Source organism: Balaenoptera ricei, chromosome 3, assembly GCF_028023285.1.
Source record: "Balaenoptera ricei isolate mBalRic1 chromosome 3, mBalRic1.hap2, whole genome shotgun sequence".
Taxonomy (NCBI): Eukaryota; Metazoa; Chordata; class Mammalia; order Artiodactyla; family Balaenopteridae; genus Balaenoptera; species Balaenoptera ricei.
In genome coordinates, this window is record NC_082641.1 from 5,831,965 (window position 1) to 5,857,351 (window position 25,387).

General features: G+C 41.7%; 1 protein-coding gene across 4 annotated transcripts in view; it reads left to right on the top strand.

Moving 5' to 3' along the window:
- The window catches only part of ADCY2 (adenylate cyclase 2), a 430,270-nt gene that overhangs the window by 99,398 nt on the left and 305,485 nt on the right, over positions 1-25,387 (top strand). For all 4 annotated transcript variants that reach the window (XM_059916085.1, XM_059916083.1, XM_059916084.1 and 1 more), the window contains exon 3: positions 9,007-9,168. In XM_059916085.1, the coding sequence (XP_059772068.1) occupies positions 9,007-9,168 (162 nt within the window). The remainder of the gene's footprint in view (positions 1-9,006; positions 9,169-25,387) is intronic.

Sequence of the window (25,387 nt, forward strand, 5' to 3'; positions counted from 1 at the left end):
TCCATGATAGGTAACAAAATGCTTCATATATTGTAGAGTTAAATACTGGTGAATAAATGAATGCATGAAAGATGAAGAAAGGAATATGAAACATATAAGTAGATGGATACCCAGGTCCAAACAAGGAAGCAGGAGGAAGAGAAGGGACCGTGGAAAAGAAATCAGGAAATTGCATTAGTCATCACTGTCTCAAAGTAGGGGCTGAGGGTTTGGACAGACAGAACTGTCCAAATTCGCTGGCGAAGACGGCAGGCTGCCTTTGTGCTAGGATATTAGGGTTTTTTTTTTTTTTTTTACCTCCTACTATTCTCTTTTTTTCAAGCTTTTTAAAATTTATGATATACCTCCCACCTATTTTAAATTTAAAAAAGGCACAGTGAAAGTTATTGTTTTACCTCTGATTCCAACATCAATCTCCCTTAACTCTGAAAAACATTTTCAGGAGAAGAATGAAAGCTACCCAGTGATTCATGATTTCATCATTACTCTTTTGGAGCCCAGGCTTTCCATCAAAGAACATAATATGTATTCTTTCCCTTAATAATATAATATTTAAAGATATGTTTTCATATTCTGTAAAAATAGGATCGATATTCAGAAAATATTCTTGGCCAAAAATATCTGCAGAAGAAAAATAGAATCTTTTCTATCATTGAGTCTTCAAGGTGTCCCTGCGTTTTATCCTGAATTACGGTCATTAAAGATGTTTTTGTATAGTATAGAGTTAATTTCCAAGAATTTCTAAGTATGTCTTTCATAGTAAGAAAGATGCAGTTCTACTTAACTATTCAGTATTGAATGACAGATACTATTTGATGACTCAAATGGACAATTCATTTCCTTCTTCTGAAACGAGCGCTCCGGTCAGGAAAATGGAAACAACAGGTTGCGGCAGTGACAACATGGAGGAAGGTGTGTCGAATGACCCAGACATCACATGTCATCAGTATCTGTTGGTGTGGTCCCTTTTGCTTATTTAGTAGAAATTAAGCTGGAAATAAATAATTATTTAGATTGGTCTCTATTTTAAAATCAAATTGGCCTGGAGACTTCAAGAAATAAGATCTAATAATGATTTCTTTCATCAGTATCTTATAGTTTTCTGAGTACAAGTCTTTTGCCTCCTTAGGTAGGTTTAGGTATTTTATTCTTTTTGATGCGATCGTAAATGGGATTGTCTCCTTAACTTCTCTTTCTGATCTTGCGTTGTAAGTGTATAGGAATGCAAGAGATTTCTGTGTATTAATTTCGTATCCTGCAACTTTACCAAATTAACTGATAAGCTCTAGTAGTTTTCTGGTAGCATCTTTAGGATACTATGTACAGTATCATGTCATATCGCTTATGTGAAATCTAAAACAATGGTACAAATGAACTTATTCACAAAACAGAAATAGAGTTACAGATGTAGAAAACAATCTTATGGTTAACGGCTGGGGGGGAGGGATAAATGGCAATTGGGATTGACATATACACTCTTATATATAGAATAAGTGACTAATAAGGACATGCTGTATAGCACAGGAAAATCTACTCAATACTCTGTAATGGCCTATATGGGAAAAGACTCTAAAAAAGAGTGGATATATGTATAAGTATAACTGATTCACTTTGCTGTACACCTGAAACTAACACAATATTTTAAATCAACTATACTGCAACATTTTTAAAAAAAGAAAGAAAAGAAAGATCTAATAACAAAGTCAAAGATGAATAATTACTCATAGTTCACTGATTCGTTGATTAACTCAGTGTCTGTCTTGGACCAGACTTTGATTAGAGCAGGATGGCAGAGGTGAACACATCTCCCTTGTCCTGTGCGTCCATCTGGTTGGCATATTGGAAACTCTCTGCAGTCTTTGCCACACAAGCGAGACTAACGCTGACCCCTGAACCCACCCAGAGCCCATCAGATCCGTGTGGGTCTCAGGCAACCACCTGGGAACAGGGTTAGAATACAAAGTTGGATTCAGTAAACTTTGGGTGGCGCCCAAGAGCACACATTTCTGACAAGCTCCCAGGTGAGGCTGAGATCGGGTGCAAGGCCCACAGTTGGTGTAACAAGGATCTGAGCTCCACAGAGCAAGAGACAATTCAGGGTTGTTACTGGTACGGAGCATAATGGATGTGCTGAGGAAGCTTGTACCTCCCATACCCTGAAGGACCATCAGCCAAGACCAGTAATGAACTGGGGAGAAGTGGGAAGACGGCACATACACCCAGGCAGCAGTCATCAGACACTCACAGGTTAGCAAAGGCACAGAACACACTGTTGACACTAAGGAGCTGGCTTAATTTTTATTACTAGGGTCTTTCAATGACGAACGTGTAGCTGTGGCGCTCTACGGCTCTCAGTTATCCTTGTTACTGATGAGAGGTTAAGATGAGCTGGGATACAAATGAGTGTCATCCATCATGCTGCCTGGACTCGTGGGAAGGAATGCAAGTCTGCAGAGCCAGGCTCGCATCCCTGAGTTACATACACACCACGGAGCACAAGCCTCTAATCAGTCAGCTCCCTCTGCTTCCCTGCTCGGAACTTGCATGTGCAATTACACCTGAAATGTTTCACCCCTTCTTTCCTTCAGCACATATGTGTTGAGATCTTTATGTGCCAGGTGCTATTCTCAGGTCCGTACAGGGTTCTTGTCTCCATGGAGCCTACATTTGTATGGATAAAGACAGAAAATAAAAATGAGAAAAATATAAAAATAAGCATTCAGATTCCAATAATGATAGGAAGACGTTCAGCATGGTGATTAGCTAGAGGATGAATGGGGGTGATATTTTAGATAGAGAGTTAGTGGGATTCTCTCTGGGAGGTGATATTTGAGCTTCTGTCCTGGATGACAGAAGCCAGCCAAGGGAAGATCCAAGGAAGAATATTTGAGGCAGAAGAACAGAAAGTGCAAAGGCCCTGAGGTTGTCGGAGGAACATCAATAAGGCCAGTATGGAGGGACTGTGAACGTGGGGTGATGGGAGTTGGTGAGATATGAGATTAGAGACATCAGCCAGACCAGATCATGAGGAACCCTTATTGGCATGCCGAGGACTTTGATTTTTTTCTTAGTGTTGTAGAAAGCCAGTGGTGGGATATAAACAGAGGAGGAGTGACATGGTCAGTTTTAACATTTTAAAAGATCACTTTGATTACCACCAGAGCGTTAGCTAATATCTCCATCACGTCCCATAATTGTCATTCCTTTTTTGTGGTGAGAACTTTAAGATCTAGTTCCTTAGCAACTTTGATGTATATAATAATGTTGTTAACTGTAAATGCAATGCTGTGCTTTAGATCCCCAGGACTTACCCTATAACTGCAAGTTTGTGCCCTTTGACGAACATCTCCCCATTTCTCCACCCCCAGCCCCTGGTAACCGCCATTGTACTCTGTTTCTACAAGTTGAATTTTTTAGATTTCACATGTAAGTGATATCATACATATAAACGAATCATCAGTGTCTTTCTCACTGTGATTTCTCTCTCTTAGCATAATGCCTTCAAGGTCCATCCATGTTGTTAAAGAGGGCAAGATATTCTTCTTTCTCATAGCTGAATGATATTCCATTATATGTGTACATATATATGTATGTATGTGTGTGTGTGTGTGTGTGTGTGTGTATCTCCTTTCCCTTGGTTAGTCCTTGTGGGTAAGCCTCCGTCTCTCGGCTGGGGAGAGGTGGCTTCTTAAATGAACATCAGACACGAGACCTGGAGTTTGAGGGAATTCAGTGAGGTGCAGTATGTGGATTCACCAGAGTCTGCACACATACACACACAACAATTACATATGTGTACGTATGTATGTACATATGTGTACATATGTGTACACATACACAAAGATAGATCTAGAAACCCCCTCTCCATTGGGAAGACCTGGAGAAAGAGGGGAAAGGGGAGAAAGTTAAACTTGAAAAGCAGGGTGATCATAAAGAGACACTCAAAGAAGCCTTAACACACACGGATGCTTTAGCACTAAAAATTGGTATGATAGGATTCCCCAATTAAAGAAAGTACTGTTTTACACAGTTGTGATATTTGCACTAAAAAATGTAAGAGTGACTCAAGGTAATCTCTATGTAAAGTATGATCAAGGAACAAAGTAATAAAAACCTAATCTACATGAAAAGGTAAATATAGCTTGCGTGTTTTGTTTTTTTAAAAGTTAAAGCACATTTCTGGCTTAATAGCTTTATAGTTATGTTTCCAGAAAGTTTTAAAGATGCCCGTAATTAGTAAATCATATAAATATTCTCAAAATCAGCAATCCTTTGGGGTGGAAATAACATTCAAAGAGGAAATTTTAATTTTGAATTTAGAACTTACCTTCCAGAATGCTCAATTAGATCAGTATATTCAAAAATTCTATCTTTTCCTTGGGCAGTTTTTACTAAAATCTGGCATTTCTAGTTGTATGCTAAAACAATAAGATACATATTTTTTCCTAGGGCTCAAGGACTCCTGGAGGGTAAACTAGGAGATGCCCTGAGAACAGTGGCCATTTCCTATTCGATCCAGTGTCTGCTGTTGCCTGCCATAGACATCTGACAGATGTCTGTTCATTTAAGTTTTTTGATCAGTAGAGAAATAATCATTCAAAATTTAATATGGCTGTAGTTAATGGTGAGGCCGATTGGATCAAGGAGGATGGTGAGATATGTTTAGAGATGCATTTAGTGAGAAGGTGCTAATAACGTGGATGTAGTTTAGGTCATATCGGGATGTATAATAGAGTTATTCGTGCAGACAACAAATACTTATGGAGCACCTACCATGTGTAAACCATTGTGGGCCTTGGCGTTGGGGTCTTGGCTATGAGTGAAACAAGTTCCTGCCCTTACAATGTCATTTCAGCTTCACTGTGCAGAGGGAGAAGATTAACAAACCCAGAACTATAAATAAATGCTATGAATAAGGTAAAGCAGGTGACGAGGACTAGGATGTGGAAGGGAGGTTTGCTGTTTTGTGCAGGGAGGTCCATTAAGTCTGGTAGGTAAAGTAATACTTGATCAGAGACCTCAGTGGAAAGAGGGAGCCTGGTAGGGGCACCACGGGGATGAGCACCCGGGCACGAGCATCCCTGGCAGGCCCCGGAAACAGCCAGGAGGCCGAAGATACTGGATCACGGCAAGGGAAGGAGGGAGCTGGCAGAGTGGAGGGCAGCGTGGCCACAGGAGACCACATCCTAGGAAAGGTGGGATGTTGCCCGGTCTTGAGAGTTCACTCTGAGCGAAATGGGGAGCAGCTGGAGAGTGTTGGAGAAATGATAAGAATTTGTATATGAACTGGGTCTAGAAAGAGGTGAGATTTCAAGAGGCCAAGAAGAGGAGGGAGAACATTCTGAGAACGAGCAATGGCAGACCTAGAGGCGAGCACCCGACGCCTACGACATGGGGATGACCAGGGTTGGCTGGAATAGAGGACGCTTCCAGAGCAGAGTGGGGGTGAGGATGGAAAGGTCAGTTTGGGGACAGTCTGGACCTCCAGGCCATGTGGTTTCTGCTTTACTCTGTGATCACAAGAAGCCTTGGAGAGAAGTGTTCAGAGCACAGGGGTAAACCAGAGGAAGTATGCATCTAAGGAAAGAACTAGCTAGATCTTTGCATTCAGGTTCACAAATCCAGCAGTCGTATGTTGGCTGGATTAAAGAAAGGAGACTGCTGGAGAAAAGGAGATCAGTGAGAGTATTATTGTATCAGTTGGATAAGGGGCTCCTATCATGCCACAGTGATCGTCAGTAAGGAAATTCTGGAGCCGTGTGGTGCATCCATTTCTATGGGATATTTTGCAGCTGGTAAAAAGTAAATAATACCTTCACATCTATAGACTTGGAAAGATGGCTGTGGTGTATATATAGTTCAGTGATAAAAGCACATTGCAGAGTAATGCATATAAAAGCATCCTATTTAACCCATCAATTAAACCTCCCAGGTGTGTGCATGTGTGTGTGTTTGTATGGGCTTGGTATCAGTCAGGACCATCCAGGCTGTGCTTACGGACCCAGATTTTACCATCACAAAGGGTTAAGGCTCATTCATATGCTCACAGATTCCATGTGGGTCAGCCGAATGGCTCTGCCCCTCCCTTGAGACCAAGGCTGGGAGAAGCTCCGTCATCGATGTTTACGCCTGGGTTGTTTGGAGAGTGAGGCATCATGAGCAGAATTGAGTTATCGGGCAAGAGGAATAAGTTTAAGAACATAAAGGAGAATCTCTTAGTCAGTTTGAAACTTGTGGAGCTTGAAGGTCAAGTAGACCTTCAAAGAGAAGATATGCATGTCTTGAAAAAGGCCGATGCCGGGCCAGAATTAAGAGAAACACTTGAAACCGTCCTGTTGGGATGAGGGCCGCCACTTCTGATCCCATGCTCATCTGGGTTTCCGTACAGGGTCCGGAACCAAATCAATCTTCCTCTCTCTTCAGGCTCTGGACAGAGACATATCCAAGGGGAATCCAGTGGCGGAAATGTCCCCATGTTAACGTGGAACCCAAGTGCCTGTATTTAATGTTTTGGACCTTTTTACTCACACATTCTTTTAGATATGGCAAATCCATTTTGGTTTTACATATGGCCCTATTTGAAGTTGCTTTGGAAAGCAGGCTAAAAAAAAATAGAGGCCCCTGGGAGCAATAAAAAGTGCAGACTGTTCCCCGCCCCACCCCCGGGCCTTGAAACTGCACCAGACTTTCCTTCCATCCAGCCTGCCGAATGCAGCCCAGGCACCACTCGCTGAGCCCCCGAAATGTCGCTCCTGGGATGCTGCCACTAAAATCCCAAACTTGATTGAATATGACTTGCTTAACTGACCTTTAACAATTTCCTTTTGTCATCTAAAAGTGAATAACAGGAGCCACCATATTCGGAAAACCGGCCGCCTCTATTCTCCATTTGGTTACTGCAGATAAGCTTTCCACACGCTTCCATTTCAAAGCTCAGAATGTTTGCAGAGCCTGTGTTAATTGAAATCGTGTTAGCGTTTTAAAGCTGTCCAAAAGTTTTGTTAATTTCAAAGAAATACTAAAGGATTTTGCATTAGAAGAAAAACATGTCGTTGGCAAAGAGGTTTTCGTTTGTAATTGATTGTCAATTCTGATACCTGAAAGTATTCGTTTAATGCCTCTTGCAGGATGTAAGGGTTTGGCATAAATTCTACATGTAGAAATAATAATACCTTAATTGAAAGTGCTTCCTGTAAATTTGCTGGATATTAGGGATTCCAAAGTAAATTTAATTTTCTCAGTGATCTGTGACTACGTAACGATCGTTTTTCTCATTCTTAAAAGAGACTTTTCCTATAGCTTAGTGGTTCTCCACCAGAGGTGGTATTACTCCCTGGAAGACATTTGACAATGGCTGGAGACGTTTTCAATTGTCACAGCTTTGAAGGGGGGATGCTGTTGGCATCCAGTGGGTAGAGGCCAGGGGTGCTGTCACCCATCCTGCAGTGCACAGACAACATCCACCACAAAGAATTATCCAGCCTCAGAGGTCAGTAGTGCTGAGGCTGAGACACCCCGCTTAAGAGAACCTGCACAGTTACTTTTTGATGGTAATATGCGGTACAGATTCCTGCGACTATGCAGGAGGAGAAATGAGCCTGGCGTCCATCCAAGCTTCCCTCTCTTTAAATCCAGAGCAGAGCCTTTTGCCCGCATCCTTCCCGTGAATTTACACCCGGACTCGAGCAGAACAGCTGGTGCCCTGTCTCTTGTGTCCTTCCTGCTATTCTGGGCTTTAGGATTCCTTAAAGTAACACGGGTCACCCTGTGAAAGTGGGGCAAGCTCTTCCCTTAGCCTCACTTATTTTTTGAGTGAAGATCTGTGTGGTGAATGAAGCTACCAAATCCCCACGTTCCCTATTTTTCTGACCTTGGTCTGGTCTTTTTTCCACTTGATTTATCACCTTTTTATCCCTTTTGATGTTCTGCTTCTTTTATAGTGACAGTGGCCTGTTTTATTACCTACGAAACCATTTTCTTTTCCATTCCGAACTTTTCTCTAAGCTGTTTCAAATGGATTTTTTTTATTGAGGTGACATTCGCATAACATAGGTGAGCCACTTTAGAGGGAAGGATTCAGTGGTTTTTAGCATATTCACAGTGTGTGCCATATCCAGCTTTATCTAGTTCCGGAGCATTCTCATCACCCCAAAGGAAACTCTTTCCCTGTTGAGCAGTTACTTCCCAGCCCCTAAAAACCCCCAATCTGCTCTCTGTCTCCGTACATTTACTTATTCTGGATATTTCATATCAATGGGATCATACAATACGGGGTCTTTTGCCCTAGCTGTGTTCACTTAGCATAATGTTTTTGAGGTTCACCCACAGGGTAGCCTGGATCGGTATTCCCTTCCTTTTCAGGGCTGAATAGTATTCCATTGTATGGATGGACCACATGCTGTTTATCCATTCATCCATGGATGGACATTTGTGTTGGTTCCTTTTGAATATTGTGAATAGTGCTGTCATGAACATGTGTGTTCATGTATTTGTTTGAGTACTTGTTTTCAATTCTCTAGGGTATATATTTAGGATCACATGGTAATTGTATGTTTAACCTTTGGGAAACTGTCAAACTGTTTTCACTACAGGGGAATCATCTCTAAGCTGCTTTATTTTGTTAATTCCATGCCCCTGCTCTTTTTTTTTTTTTTTAATCTATTCATTTTTATATTTATTTTTTGGCTGTGTTGGGTCTTCGTTTCTGTGCGAGGGCTTTCTCTAGTTGGGGCAAGCGGGGGCCACTCTTCATCGCGGTGCGCAGGCCTCTCACTATCACGGCCTCTCTTGTTGCGGAGCACAGGCTCCAGACGCGCAGGCTCAGTAGTTGTGGCTCACGGGCCCAGTTGCTCCGCGGCATGAACATGCCCTCTTTTTGTCGTAATATTATTTCTTGAATGGCTGCGGTTCCTGGGGATCTGTTCAGCCTTTAATGGGAAGGAGAGGGGGAGCGTTTGGGAACAGGCGTTCTCTGTGACTCTCACTGTCCTTCTTCCCCACCTGTAGGTGTCATTCTTCCTCTTCATCATCTTCGTGGTGTACACCATGCTGCCCTTCAACATGCGAGATGCCATCATCGCCAGTGTCCTCACCTCCTCATCCCACACCGTCGTGCTGAGCGTCTGCCTGTCTGCAATGCCGGGGGCCAAGGAGCACCTGGTCTGGCAGGTAGGTGCACCTCCATCTCTGCAGGGTGACCACACCTGCTCAAGGTGTGAGTGTTGGCTGGTACCTGGCAGGTGCTCCAGGTCTGCTCTCTGATGTTGACCCTGAGTGTCGCTAATGGGTAGCCAGCCTCCCCCCCCCCCTCTCTGCAGTGGAATCAGCAGTCACTTAGCAATTAGCAACAGTGAAAATTGGAAATGGCAGCTCCATTTTGCTGATTGATGGTTAAAAGCTGTTACTATACATTGTAATTTAGTACTCGTATTTTTAAGAGTTAGAGTGAAACAACTTATATAATTAAATTCATAATTCTCCCCCATCTCTTTCTGAGAGATATGCAAAACCCCGTCTTTACAGAGGACAGAAGAGCTCTCTATTTCTTAATCCTCTGGCAAGTCCAAGGACATAAAAAATAGTTCTTTAAAATGCTTCAACAGCAAATTTTGCTTTACTGCTAAGTGGCATTCCAACGAAGCCTTCTTATTTAATTAGTTAAAAGCATTTAAAAAGCCATTTAATTTCCTGTTACGTACATCCATAAACATGAGGGGCAGTGGTTTGCACTTATTCTTAACAGTCTCTTTTTCACCTGTAAAAAGTGTGCTTTATTTTGCTGGGTTGGAATCAAATGTAACAAATGCAGCCAGTGTGCAAAATGCAGCGGGGCTGAGAGGAGTAGCTATGAACACCACTGTTGTTGAAAAGGGGATTTTAGACGTGGGTCACTTGAGACCTTTGGGTCTGAGAAACCAGTTTGTCCTTCACTTGAAGGAATGTTTTATTTGGAAACTTGAGATGGAAATGTACGCTTACCCTTGGGTCTGTAGTAATTGCTCTTAGTTGGAAAGCGTCCTAAGGACCCCTTTTCTCAATACTCGTCTCTGAGCGCTCATAACAAACATTCATTTAGAGTAGCCTGAGCACTTGTGAAATGTCCTCTGTGGGCACTGAGTGAGGGCAAAGCTCCTGATCTGGCACAGTGGGTGCCCGTTTCCCGTTGACTTGCTTGGACTTTACTAAGAAGCATCCCCTCCAGGAAGTGGAGGGAACCATGTCTTTCCTGTGACAGAGCAGAGTAGTCACATCAGTAACCTGCATCGCCAGAGACACACACGGCGGCTGGTCAGTAACTGATCAAATGAAAGAAAGAAGGTGGGTGTTTTATTAAAAGAGGAAACAATCCAGCTGTGCCCGGGATGAGGTGGAAGAAACGTTCCTTTTTACACGAGTTCTGCCCCAGCTTTTACTTGCTTTTTCTACATTTCAGAGCCTCCCACGAGGATATTCATGGGACATTTCTCCTTTCTCCCATAAATTCCATTCTTCCACCCTCCCTTTAGTGGGGCCATTGAGCTCAACCTTAGGTAGTCACATGCAGGTAGGGGTGATGGGTATATTTTACATAGGAATGAGTACATAATAATTTATGTAAGAATATTACGTAACAATAATAATTTTCTCTGCCAGTTTACACTATGGAAATCACTACAGGAAAGGCCTGGCCACACAGGCAACAGGGCACTCATACATATTTCACTGCTCACGGCATCTTGCTGGTCGTGGGTTACCGTGGAACACATACCTTGAACATTTTGTACCTATCTTTTCTGCCCCTTCATGAATAAAGAAAGTGTCTGCTGGTGCAGATGTAATAGAAGAAACATCTGGGAAATGAGGATTATGAAATCTGCCTGTAAAGATCAAATGGGGTTAAAAAAAAAAAAGGAAAAGAATAAGTGATTTACAAAGAACCGGACATATTTTAGATATCAAGTACTATACTGAGGTTTTTTTGTTTTTTTTTTTTTTAGCACTGTTGTTTTCTTGCATTGGTTAAAAAAAAAAGTGGAAAGAATGTAATCTTAAATTTTTATTTACTCAATTTCCAAAACCAACGAAGAAAAATACTTCTTATCAGTGGACAGGCAGAGATTGGATAATGATAGGATAATTCTAGAATAACAAAAGAATAAACATTCTTTATTCCATAAGAATAACGTTGAAAGGAACAGAAGAATATAAGGTCAGGTTTCCATCACTTCAGAAGTAATTTCACAGTGATTTCAAGAACTGGGAAAGGCAAAATCTGCCAACAGCTTTAAAATGGAAGGTTCATAGGTAAACATCAAAGTAATGAAGTAGAAGAGCTTTAAGTACCTTTGGCCAGTGCTGGAAATATAAACTAAAAATAATACTGGTTTGTGATGTAAGGAAAACATTTTATGGCATTCTTTTTATGAAAAGTGTATAAAAGACGGAATGCTACAGATTAGGTAGTTATATTGCTCTGGAGTAATTGTTTAAAGCAAAACTGTTTAAAATAAAGAATCTTGCTCTGATATAAAGAATGAGCTGCCCATCAATGATCAGTATCACCCGGCCTTCTAAACCCCCAAAGAAAGAGTGCATTTTATCTAACATGGGTCCATACTAATCATTTTTGTTTCATTTTATTTTCTGAACATTGGCAATCCATTGATAGCATGTAGTAACTTATCTGTTTACCAAAATATTGACTTAATAGGAAACTCTATTCCCGTTCCATCTTTTGATCAGGAAATTAATTTCACCAGTATTTGTCTTGAAGTAGAATTCATTCTCAGGCTATGACCTGTCATCTACTTGAGGAAATTTATTTAATACCTGAAAATTGTGGATGATGTCTCCTAACACATTTGAACACAAAGTATAATCCCTAATACATTTTTTTACAGACCTACCAGTGCATTGCAAATCCAGTCTGGATAATTTTTTCCCCTAAGCCTTTCAAAGATAGGTTGCCCCCAGACGTGATGTTCCATTGCCTCCAGCTGCTTTGGTGTGGACTTCCTACAATACCACGCTCCTACATAACCACAATGCAGCTATCAAAACTGGAAATGTGCATTGTTTAATTCCTGACGTTCCGGTTCCTGCAGCTTTCCCAGTAATGTCCTTTACAGAACAAGGGCCCTTGCATTGCACTGTGTTCTTAAGTCTCTTTGGTCTCCGTCTGGATGGAACAGTTCCTTAGTCTTTCTTTGGCTTTTATTATCTTAACGCTTTTGAAGGTTGCAGGCCAGTTATTTTCTAAGATGTCCTTTAACATGGGGGGGTCCAATGTTTCCTCATGAATAGACTGAAGTTATGCATCTTGGCAGGAATCTCAGAAGAGATGGTGTGTCCTCATCACGTTCTATCAGGGGCGTGTACGTCCACTTTGTCCCATTATTGTCAGTGGTCATTACTATCAGGGTGCTGTCCACCAGCCGTTTCCACTTTGAAATTACTCTTTTCCTCTTTGTCATTAGTACATATTTTGTGGAGAAGTGCTTTGAAACTATGCAAATATTCTGTTTCTCATCAAACTTTTAATATGTTTATTTGCTTGTTTGTATCTACATGGTCTGATGTTCAGTAGATTATAAACCACTGCGGTCACTGTTTATTTTGATGCCCATATGGTCTCAGATTTGTCCAGCAGGTGCCTCTCCAAGCTGTACCTTTGACTTGTCCCTGTGATTCTTTGAGCATTTCCTCAATTTCTGGCACAAGCTATTTTGGGTTCCTCTTGTGCCCTCCCTGACCTGGCCCTAAAATCAGCCATCTCTCCAAGGAGCCCTGGTTCTTTTTGGTGAAGAATGACATTTCGTGGCAAGATCTGGGCTTTAGGCCTTTCCGTTGCCATTGGGATGTCAGTACTCCAAGTGCTTTACATCTCCATTTATTTTTATATCTGCCTACATCTTAAACAGCATGACTTCACACCGATATTTCCATTTCCATTCCAGCATAAGTTTCATGCCTGTTTTCTCTCTTTCCCTTGTGGCTCCCTTGACCAACAGTGAAAAATATTGAGCTCTCATGATCCTAAATATATTTATTTATTTGATGAAACCTTGCATATAACCAGTCTCCTGTTGCAACTGTCAGCCCCTCTCCCTGCCCTCTCACTTGGGACAGCTTCCTTCCCCCCGTCTATGTCCCGTTCCCCCAGCTGGGGCTCTGACCCCCAGTCCAAGTGAGGGTGTCCCCTGCCCCAGCTCAGGCTCTGTCCTTGACTTTGCCCAGTGTAGGAACTCCACACACCCAGCCCAGCTTTGTCATCTTGGGTGAGTTTGGCTTCCCCCGTCCCCTGTTGGTGCAGACGCCTCTCTTCTCTGCCTCACCTGAGGGCTGGGCACTCAGTTATTCAGGAGGGAAGGACAAGGACAAGAAGAGAAGGGGTAAAGGATGGGCCCGGAAGAGGAAGACAGAGAACACATTTTGAACGGACTTTATTTGTGGAAGAGGAAGAGATTCTTTTCAGTTACTTTCTGTGATTCCCTTTGTACCGGTCTTGGCACCTTTTCTTCTAACTCTTTTCTGTCTTTGTTTCCTAACTGGATTTCAGAGAAAAGCTTTTCTGGAATCTGAGATTATTAAGGGAATCTGGAATCCTTAATCACCAAGGGAAAAAATTATTTTGATATTAGGAAACTTAAAGAAAAGCAGTTTTGTACTGTCTATGTAAGAAGGATACTTTGTTTGCCTATCATAAATTTAGCAGAGGTACCAAAGCCCTTAACAATTTATGGTTAACAAGAAAATAAGAATTTTGCCTGTATCAGTAGGATAGCATGCATTTGACGGAAAGTTCCACAAAGGCAGCAAGGAGTCTTTTTTGCCTATGATTATATCACGGCAGAGGGAGACTGAGGCTTAGGAAAGCGTGATGAAACTTCCCACCTCATGCCATGGTGCCTGCCTCCTGCTTGGGCCCTGGGAGGAAGGGTGGCAGTTATGCAGCCAGTAGACAAGGTTAGGGATCTGGGTAGGTGTCTTGCCTCCCACACTGGGGCAGCTGGTCCATCAGTCAGAAGCCCAGTCTGTCCTGCTGCCTGTGTTTGTGTAGCACTTACTCCATTTTAAATATGCACCTTGTCCGTTCTTCACTTGCTAAACTTCTGTAGGTCAGCTACACTATCAGCAGGGTACTGAGCCATCCTCAAGGAATTTCCAAATATTCCTATTCACAGATTACAATTGCATTTTGTATTTGAAATTTACTTACTTTTTTAATGTGTTTATTTCCATGGTATTCCTAGCACGGTCTGAATTTTCATTTTCTGTATGTTTTATTTTCCCGTGAGAGAGGGAGGAATTTGAATATAGATTTCTTTCACAAGCAGGTTATGTGAGAATCCATATTTATTAAAGAAGATAAGCCAAGCAGTGCATATTGATTTTCTAACAGGATTACTCATATTTCAGAGAAATTTTATAGGGTTCCTTTATGCAGTGGATACTTTAATTTATTTAAGTTGTGATATGATTTGAAAAATTTTCGTTTGGACCTAAAATAGAAAATATAGCCTGTCAACTATGGCAAGTGTGCAATCGTAGTAACGCAGATTTGTTACATAACTGATTCTTTTTCAGTATAATTCAGGAACTGTATATTGGAGTCTGGAAGTAAATTGCATTTAGGATCTAATCTGAGAGGCTCAAAGGAGAAACAGCACGTTACCAGCTGCCCCGTTTCTGGCTGTGGAAGAGACTAATTGTTAGGAATTTGGATCTCTGTTCTTGCGGTTTTGTCTTTAGAGAAGCTCAGGATATTAATATTTTCCAAAGAGGGGAAAAGAGACTGTATCACTGTTCACTCTGTGTAATATCCAGCTATTGATTATGATCTGTATCCTATTTGAACAAGGTATCATTTATCTGTTCTAAAGACATTCTAATTTGGAAGGAGTGGGGTAAGCATAGAGAAGAGGTTAAAAACAGGAAAGTACCTAATGTGACTGTGTCCTAAAGCAAATCGAAATGCACTTCACAGTTCCGCCCTCCTTTTGCCTTCCTTACCCTTCCCCCAGATGGACAGATAAACTTCATTCTCCTCTAAATGACAGGAACTTCGCGCCATCATCGCATCAGAGAGAGTTTGGTAGGGCAAGTGAACAACAAAACGAAAATTAGCAGTTCCCTGCAGGATGCCAAATCATTTAAAAATGCTCTGGCAATTTTAAGAATGTTTGAGGGAACCCTCCTACACTCTTAGTGGGAATGTAAATTGGTGCAGTCACTATGGAGAACAGTATGGAGGTTCCTTAAAAAACTAAAAATAGAACTACCATATGATCCTGCAGTCCCACTCCTGGGCATATATCCAGAGAAAACTATAACTCAAAAAGATACATGCACCCCAATGTTCATAGCAACACTACTTACAATAGCCAGGACATGGAAGCAACCTAAATGTCCATCGACAGATGAATGGGTAAAGCAGATGTTGTGTATACATAATGGCATATTACTTAGCCATAAAAAAAAATGAAATAATACCATTTGCGGCAACATGGAAGGACCCAGAGATTATCATACTGAATGAAGTAAGTCAGAGAAAGACAAATATCATATGATGTCTCCATATATGTGGAATCTGAAAAAATAATACAAATGAACTTATTTACAAAGTAGAAATAGACCCACAGACATAGAAAATAAACTTATGGTTACCAAAGGGGAAAGGAGGAGAGGGAGGGATAAGTTAGGAGTTTGGGATGAACGGAAACACACTCCTATATGTAAAATAGATAACTGATAACTGATAATATACCTACTGTATAGCATAGGGAACCATATTCAATATCTTGCAATAACCCTATAATGAAAAAGAATCTGAAAAAGAATAGATATATGTATATGTATATTCATATACATAAAACTGAATCACTTTGCTGCATACCTGAAACTAATACAACATTGTAAATCAACTATACTTCAATAAAAAAAAAGTGTCTGAGACAGAGAAGCTTCATGTTGGTAGTTAACTATTTGACTCTAATGATGGAATGAGACCTAGGTTTATTTTCCAACATTTGTGAACCTGTTTTGGGGAGGAGATAGAAGGAACAGAGGTAAAGGGAAGCCCTATCAGACTATGAGTTTTGTCTTGGAGATTTGATCAAAGGAGCATGAAAAAGAAGGATTTCTCTAAAAATGAAAAATGCCATCGATCACCCAACAGCTGTCTCTATCCTCTTCTTGAACCTGTCCTCTGAATTCTGTACTTTCTGTTCATTCAAAGCAATGGATTCATGTCAGATGACTTACATCATTACAGATTGATTAAATGTCAGCTGAATGGCATGTTCCACTGGCTGACATCTTGACAGGTGGTCTTCCTAGTACTTTCACCAATCCCTGCATTTTTGTTACAGTATATACAAAGATCTGAGGCTCTGTCCATTCCAAATGTTTATTTTTGAGGATAGTTTGTGAAAGATAATTATTTCTAGTCATTTATTAAACCATCAATGATGCTTTTTATTTTTCAATTATTTTTTGAAGCAAACCGGCCACTTTATTTTTTTTTAACATCTTTATTGGAGTATAATTGCTTTACAATGTTGTACTAGTAATGATTCTTTTTAAAACCCTTAGTGGACAACGAGAAAGTCAGCAACCCCTATGGGGAGTCACACGAGACAGACTCCTTCTAGGTACTTGCAGGACGAACGATGAATCTGCTAAGTTGTGTGAACTTGAGAGAGAAATATACCTGCAGCTTGACTTTAGCGAGAACTTTGCTCTGGTTCTAAGGTATCTCTTTAAAGAGTAGAGAGAAACCCAACGGAACTCCATTGGTGCAATGGAGAGAGGATGTACAGATAGTCACTGGGAGACGTTCTAAGGACGGACAGGGCTGGGGATGCTCCTAGTTACCTGTAAAGTGGAAATAATAATAATAATGCCTTCTTCCTAGGGCAGCAGAGATGATTAGATGAGATGATAAATGAAAAGGACTTAACTGGGCCAGGTGCACAGTTAATGCATCAGTTAGTAGACATCAAGTGTTGATAACAATAACTGCATAGTGATAGAACTACAACATCTTCATTATGTTTGTGGAATGCAATGGCCTGGACAGGCTAAGGGAGGGGACGTACTTTCTATCCGTTTTTGCAGCAGTAATCACAGTGTGCCCTCTTTGAGAATGATGTACATCAAATTTGCTTTCCCCGGGAGATGTGAGTTCCTGCCGGCCAGACTCCGGGTTCATCACTTTTGCTGTCCTTCTCAGCAGCTCATGAATGTCTTGGCACGTCAGAGAGTATGGGATGGTGGACACAGCAAGCACTTTGGTCTCAGATGGAACCTGGGCTCGGATTCAGTTTCTCCCACTTTATAGCTGTGCGTCGTGGACATGAAGGTGGACCACCCAGAGCCCCCTCAAAGAAAGACTGATTGTCCAGCTGTTCGGGGTGTTGGTAACAGCTGGCTTTCCATCCTTAGTCCCTTCCAGGCTGCCTCAGCTGTGCAGAGCTGCCAGCCCAAGGTCATGCCTTTCCAAGGGTGGCCCACATCCATGACTGATGGAGGTGGGGGGCCCAACGCAAGACAATTCTGATTGGCCGTTTCAGCGCGACAGCTTCTGTGAGTCTGTCTGAAGTTGTCAGGCCTGCATCCCAGCCCAACTTCTCCCTCTGCCAAGTCCCGAGTCCTTCCCTCCGCTTGGGCATTGATCTGAAGGGCGCTCCCTACTAAACACCCAGCTCCGTTTCATATGTGCTTCCTGGAGAACCAAACTGCTGCATCGCATAAACTTGGCCGAAGTCTTTAGTTTACTCAGTTTTCTCATCTCTAAAATGGCAGCAATAACACCAGCCTCCCTAGAACGTTGCTGGCCTTGGTGCTGATTAGATGACCTGGTGTATAGGAAGAACCTGTTGTCAGGCTGGCCTCGTCCTTAGTCCTCAGTAAGCGGTAGACAGCAGCAACAGCAGTAATATATTTTGCTAAGTCTAAATGACTTTTACAGAAGCTGAGATAAATGGAACATGAAAATGCTTTGAGGATATATGTTAATAATCAAAGTCCAAATGACCTATGGAACTGAGTAGGGCAAAAGTTGCGTCATACATACGTAAGACCCTCAGAGCCCAGGTCTGGCCTGGTTGACCATCCTGTGGAATGTCCTCTGCAGACTCAAGGCGGTGAGATGCATCCTGGTGAGATGCTAGAAGCCCACACTACACTGATGAGTGAAGTTCGGAAGTTCAGCTAATACCTGGGGACCTGTGCTTCTGTAGGTTAGTGGGACACCAGCTTTTGGAGACCCAAGAGACAGCTCATCCCTCGTCAGGAGTGAGAAGGAGGTGTTTATAGGATCACTTGCCAGTTGGACATCTTGAGCTCTTTCCCTGGAGTGTTTGTTCCCTGGAGAAGCCCACTCCTGTTCCCCAGCCAACCTTGGGGATTGCTCATTTGGACCAGCCAATGGTACCTTGATACATTGGATCAGACCATCCTGCATCTCAGCTTTGTGGTCCTGGACACATGCATGTATACAGCTCCATCTCTTTGCATCACTCCTTCCAGCCCCTCAGCTGAGATACTGTATTGGTTTCCTAATGCTGCTGAAAAAATTACCACAAACTTGGGTGCTTTAAACAACAGCAATTGCTAAATTCTGGAGTTTATCATTTCACAAAAATCAAAACCAAAGCTGTAGCAGAGTTGGGTCCCCTGGAGGCTCTGAGGGAGAAGGTTTTCATACCTCTTTCCTAGCTTCTGGTGGTTGCCAGAAATCCTTGGTGTACCTTGGCTTGGGGCTTCAAAACTCCAGTCTCTTCCTCCATCTTTACGTGGCCTTCTCTTCATGTCTGTGCATCTTGTCCCCTTCTTATAGGGACACTGGCCATTGTCTTTAGGGCCCACTCTGATGATCTCAAAGCAACATCCTTAATTTAATTACATCTGCAAAGACCCTTATGCCAAAAAAAAAAAAGGTAGTATTCTGAGGTTCCTAGCGGACATAACTTGGGGGCTTGTATTCAACCCGCTACTGATACCAACCTCCACAGATGGACAGCAGTTCCATTCCTCTCCTGCATGGCTTGCTACAGACCCTCCATGTATTCTCCAAGGCCAGAGAGTCCATGGGGCTCCCCTTCACTTGACTACTCAGGTATTACTAAGCTCTATGGTGTGCAACATATGAAGATACCTCCTTGGAAGATATTTATGGTAACACATAGGAAAATAAAGCAAAACTAGAAGAATTTAGAGTGAGGAAACATATGGGAATTCCACTCTTGCTTAAACAAAACTCTCATCCATAAGGCAACTAACAAGGATTCCTGAGGAACGGTTGCAGACAGGTAGGGGAACTAAACATCTGCCACTGGCTTTTTGCCCCATTTTTAAAAATAGGTGATGGGGTCACTTTTTTTTTAAAAAGTTGAGATAAAGGTTTCAAAAGCTTTTCAGTGAATATGCTTCTTCCAACCACTCTAAATTTTCTCATTGTTTGTAGTAGTTTTCCATTTGACCCTTTTAGGATTTTGAGGTATATAATCACATCATTTTCAAGTAAATCTTTACTTTCTGATTTTTATAGCCACCTTTTCTTTCCAATTGCTTTGCCTAGTACCTCTAGAAAAAAGTTGACAGTAACGTGGTGATAGTAGACACATTTGTCTGTTTTTTCATTTAGTAGGGTTGACGTTTGTCCTTTAAACAACATGCTGGCTTTTGGGTTAAGTTAAATAAATGTTATAATTTGAAGGAAGTAACCATGTATTCCTACTTACAGACATTTTCTTTTTTCTTTTTCTTTTCTTTAAAGATTGACCTTGAACTTTATCAAAAGAGTTTCTAAAAAAAATCACCTGTGGGCAAGACTGTATGATTTCTTCCCTTTTATAATATTGAATGAGTCTTGAATTCCTGGAATTAGCTCAGTAGGTCATGTTGTGTTTTTATCTAATTTTCTGCTTGATCCTTTTGACTAATAAATTATGAGGGGTTTTGGATCTGTTTTGACAATAATAAGAGCAAACACAGGCAGCACTGGCCATGGGCCAGGGATGATTCTGAGTGCTTCACCCATGGGTGACCATCTTCCATCTCAAATGTTTATTTAGATTAAAGATCATTCCCTTTTTTTTCTGTGCAGATTCTTCTGTTTAGATTTACTTTCTTTTCTGGGGTGTTTTTCTCAAAGATATACTCTTATAAATACAGTTTCTTTCATCTAAGGTTGCAGTTGTATTTTATAGAGTAGAGTGATCTCTTTTCATGGTTTCAGTTACTTCTGTTCTGATGTTTACTTTTCCCTGGTTAGTTTCTTATTCTTGGAATTTGTCCTTTCTCTATTAATTCCTGAGTCATCTAGCAGTTTTTAAAATTTATTTTTCTTTATTTCTCCAAGGAATGAGTTTTGGATATATTTATTATTTTTATTGAATTTGTGTTTTTTTTTTAATTTCAGTTTTTTTCTTTGTTAATTCCTTACATTAATTTTCTTTGGTTTTGTTTTTTATTTTGAACTTCTTGTGTTAGATGCTTAATCGATTTATTTTTTCTCTCATATTTATGTAAGTACTGAAGGCTATACATTTTCCTCTGGAGGCTGCTTTAGCTCTATGCTTTATATGTGTTCATAATCATTATTTTCTAGATATTTTGCTGATTTGGTTTGAATTTCTTTTGTTACACAAGAAAAACTTTTGCTGTTGTTTTGATGATTGTGGATTTTTCTCTTCTGTTTTTGTTATCAATTTTAGCCTTTTTTGCATTAAGATTAGAGAACTGTGTATGTTATTTCTACTTTTTAGAATTTATTAAGTTCGTTGTTTGGTAATCTAAGGCCAGCCTGAATTTCTCTTTTCCCTTACAACAAAATTGATCTTTCTGCCTGGTTGCCCAATGGACATCTTTATTTTTGAAGTCCAGCAACTTTACTGCAATTTGATGTTTTATTAATACTTTGCATTTACTCTACTATTTTTCAGAGTGCCCTTTTAACATGAACTAGATACTACTACTGCTACTGCCGGTCGTTCTCATCATTAGCACTAGAACTCTCTGAGCACTTGTGGGGGTGAATCACTGTATGAAATGGCATTCCAGTCATTGTGTTCTTACAGCCACTGGAGATGCTGACAGAATCTCCTGCCTCAGAGTGGGGCTGCTTCCTGCCATACTCCTAGTGACGCCATTCCTTCTGGAGCCTAGCCTCCTGAACATCCCGAATCCAAGAGGGCTCCCACCAATACTCCTACAATTGCAAAACAGGGACCTGGCTTTTACAGGCCCCTCACCTTGAGGTACATCTCTGCTTCCTTTCTGAATCTACAGCCTCCTTTATGGGGGTTCTCTTAGAGTGTCTTTTCTTGGTTTCCCACCTCTGGGTCCTGCTTATGTTTAGTAGCCCTCACACCCACTTTGGAGTCTGGAGTTTCTACTGATCTTCTAATTTTGTTAAAAATATAAATTATCTATGCATTTCCTGTGCTCTTTGGTGTTCTGGATAGTTTTTAGGAAAAGAAGAAGAATTGTAATCTTTGTGGGTCAAACTGGAAATATTTAGTTTTTAACCTTTTCTTTAGTTTCTTAAAAATTCACCTTCTATGCCATACCTAAGCCTCAAACTCTAGATCAAGACATTGACCAAAAATGGGAAGGGAAAGAAGAAAATAACAGATGATGAGATTAAACAGAGTTTTATTTATAATATAGAATATTTTCCTAAGATTCCTAGCCATGGCTTGGTGTATGAATTAGCTCAGGCTGCTATAACGAAATGGCATAGACTGGGTGGCTTAAACAACAGAAATTTATTTTCTCACAGTTCTGGATGTTGGCAGTCTGAGATTAGGGTACCAGAATGGGTTGTAGTGATGGCTCTCTTCCTGACTGGCAGATAGCTACCTTCTCACTGTGCTCTCACATAGCAGGGAGAGAGGAAGAGGGAAAGAGAAAGAGGGTGAGGGAGACGGAGAGAGAAAGGGAGAGGAACAGGGAGGGAGCAAGCTCTGTTGTCTTTTCTTATAAGGACACTAAAACCAGACCAGATCAAGGGCTCCACTCTTAGGTCTCCATTTAATCTGAATTCCCTCCTCACTCTCAGTGCAGTCACACTGGGAGTTAGGGCCTCGACGTGTGAATTCACGTGGGGTGGGGGGACACGGTTCCATCCATGACAGTTGGTTTGTCTGGTTTACTGAAAGTTTAGCAAGTCTGAGTCTCAGTGTTGTTTGAAGCGCTCATGATGCTACCGAGCCTTCTGTTCTAATCCTGGACATTCCTGCTCTCCTTTTGTCCTTTGACCTGTTCTGCTGGGAGAGAGACCCGAGTAGACCAGAAGTAGAGTTGAGGCGGTGAAGGGACCCGTGTCCTCGGCTTCTCACGGACCAGCAGGGAATCACTGATCTGGAGATGAAGGCTGAGGTGGTGGGAACCTTCCCCATGGTCCCATCCTCTCCTGCTCTGTGTTATTATTATGACTTTCTACAGGAATCCTCACATCGTATTTCATGATGCTTATTTGTCTGTATGTCCTTCTGTCACACGTTCCCTGGGCCTTGAGATGAGCTTTTGAGACCTGTGGCAGGAACCAGAGCTTTTAAATATTTTTATTTGTCCCAGCACCGGGGGTACATAATGTTAAATGGATGCCTGCATGAATAGACACATGAGGGATGGAATGAACAGGCACACACACGCATGACCGGGTGTAGCAGCATCGTAAGCATACATGTGCCTTGGACAGCACCCAGCGAGGGGGACAGTGGGCGGCCCTTTCTCTTTGCACTGTCTCTGAGCATGACTGCTGGGTGAAGTAGTGGTGCCCTTTAAAGAGAATCAGGAAGAGTGAAAACAGCCCCGACGTCCTCAAACTTTTATTTTATCCTTTTGTTTTCAAGATAAGTCAGATCCTCACATATATTTTAAATAAGTTTTAAATCAAGCTTACCCTATTATAGAGGAATCAGAGGAAAGATACAAAGATGATTGAAGAATTAGGAAACTGGATATACAAAGGGAAGTTCAAGATTGGGATTACTCATCACTGACAGAAAAATGAGATGAAATTGAACTGGCTCCAGGGATATTAACATGATCCGTAGGAACAACAGGCTGGATGCTTGAGTCCAGCAGCCCCTGTGTGCTTGGTTGCTGAACCCATAGAGATCATCATATCTTAGCTAGTTAATGAGGCAGAGAAGGTCACTGATTTGGGTTCCTATTAATTGAGAAATAAAGACATTTTCAAAAATCCTGAAGCCACTGAGGGCGTTAATCTGAAGTAAACTGCCTTATACACACCTCTGGAAGTTTGGTCAAGGAAGTACTTAGTGCTTCAAGCTACAGGTTATACTGTGAACTAAACCTCTGGTTTGATGTGGTCTTTAAAAAAATATATTTATTTATTTATTATTTATTTTGGCTGCATCGGGTCTTCGTTGCAGCACTCAGGATCTTCGTTGCGGCGTGCAGACTCTTTAGTTGCGGCATGCCTGTGGGGATCTAGTTCCCCAACCTGGGATCGAACCTGGGCCCCCTGCATTGGGAGCATGGAGTCTTACCCACTGGACTACCAGAGAAGTCCCTAAGGTTTCTTAACAGGTCGAAGACTGCTTCTCTTGACTGAGCACCAAGGAAGTTCTGTAGGCAGAGCTAGGCTTTCATTTGGAAGGTCTTCTAGTCTTTTCCTGCCAAAGAGTATCTGGATTCTTAGCAAACTCTTCTTATTATGGGGTGGAAGTCTTGTGTCCCAGACACAGTGGTTCTCTAGTGGACCAGTCACTTGTGGACACATTTGGTGGTTGTGAGATTGGAGGTGACAGTTGTTGAGACAGATGTGGGTGGATCCCAGCAGAGATTAGGAGGTGGTGAATTGAAGGACCTCACCTGTGCAGGTGGGATGCACTGCCATTCCTATCGTCTCCTGGCAAATCCTGCAGAGTTGGTTCAGTAGTAATTGGTTCACTTGATTATCGTTTTAATTACCTCTCTTAGAGAACCTTCTCAGATGACTTTAGGAATTGGGATCTTCTGACTGTAAACATCAATATTGCATGGCAAATCAATTTCTCCACATTTTTAGTTCATTTTTTTGCATGATCTTCTGTGTATCAAAACCCATTCTGGATATTTCCCTCTACTGTGGTTTACCTTTACTACTCATCTAACAGCTTTTTGGACTTTTGAGGAGTTTTGGTCTGTTTGTTTTTTCTTATGAATAAGTCTTCACGACCTAGTTTTCAGAGTAAAAACTGTCATTTCTAAACACAATTTAAAAGTAAGTGTACAAACTACACAGTTCTTCCTTTCCTTTCCTTAATTATCTCATACGGAATTTAAATAATTTTTTGGATTTGGATAAAAAGACAAGAAAGGTGTGTAGAAATTTTACCCTGGTGTTGCCTTCTTATGGAAAATCTCAAGAACTGTTTTGAGCTTATCTTTTGGATCAGTTTAAGATTCTCATTTCTTATTTAACATGTTTTAAAATCTAATATTTATAACATCCACAAAGGAGAAAAGTATTTCCGTTTCTTCCCGGCCTTTTGAGTTGCATCTAATGTAAGAATCATTTGGATGATCTCTGGCTCCAGGTCTCAGTAAATGTTTGTCTTCAGTATTAGTCAGAAGTCACTTTCCGAAGCGTTTCATCCTACTACCCCTGCCCTGCATGCATCACTTACTCCTGGGGGTGCTGCAGGAGAGGCTGGCTTGGCTCTGGGCCTGACCCACAGCTCTCCAAGGCATCAGTCTACAACTCAAGTCTGCCTTCATAATCCTTCAGTGGTTCTCATTCCCTGCAGAACAAATAACCCAGACCTCTTGGGATCGTGCGCCGCCAGGCCCTGTAGCACCTGCAGCCTCGCCCCACCCTTTCCCAGCAGCCTCAGCTCTGCAGAGGCTGAGCCACTTGCGGGTTCCTGATTGTGCTTTGCCTCCTCTCACGTCAGTGCTGTTACATCTGTTTTGTCCTCTGTCTGGAGCTTCCTCCTGTTATCACCTGGCCAGTGCTTGAGAACGAGCCAGGTGTCCCCCGCAGAAAGTCCTCCATGGCCCATGAACTTGTCCCAGGAGCCCAAGTTTGGGCTCTTGGAGGCCAGCCATCATGCGCCTCTCATCTCAAGTTCACTGGATCTCCTTTCTGACTCCTGTGCTACCTGGATGCTCCTTGTAGAAGCGACTTTTTCTTTGCTCTCTCCAGGCATGCAGGTGTTTCCCGGATGCATACAGTGCCTCTGTTCGCCATATCTGATCTTAAGAACCTCAGGCTTACTAGGAAAGCTTACTTGTATGCTGCACTAGCAAAAGCAGTTAAATTCTTCTGCTGAGTCCCCCAGAACGAAAAGATGTGTTTCCCCTTTTCAAAGACAGCATGATGCATAATGGAAAGAGCTTTAATTTTGGAGCCAGAAAGACTTGAGCTCAAATCCCAGTTGTACATAAA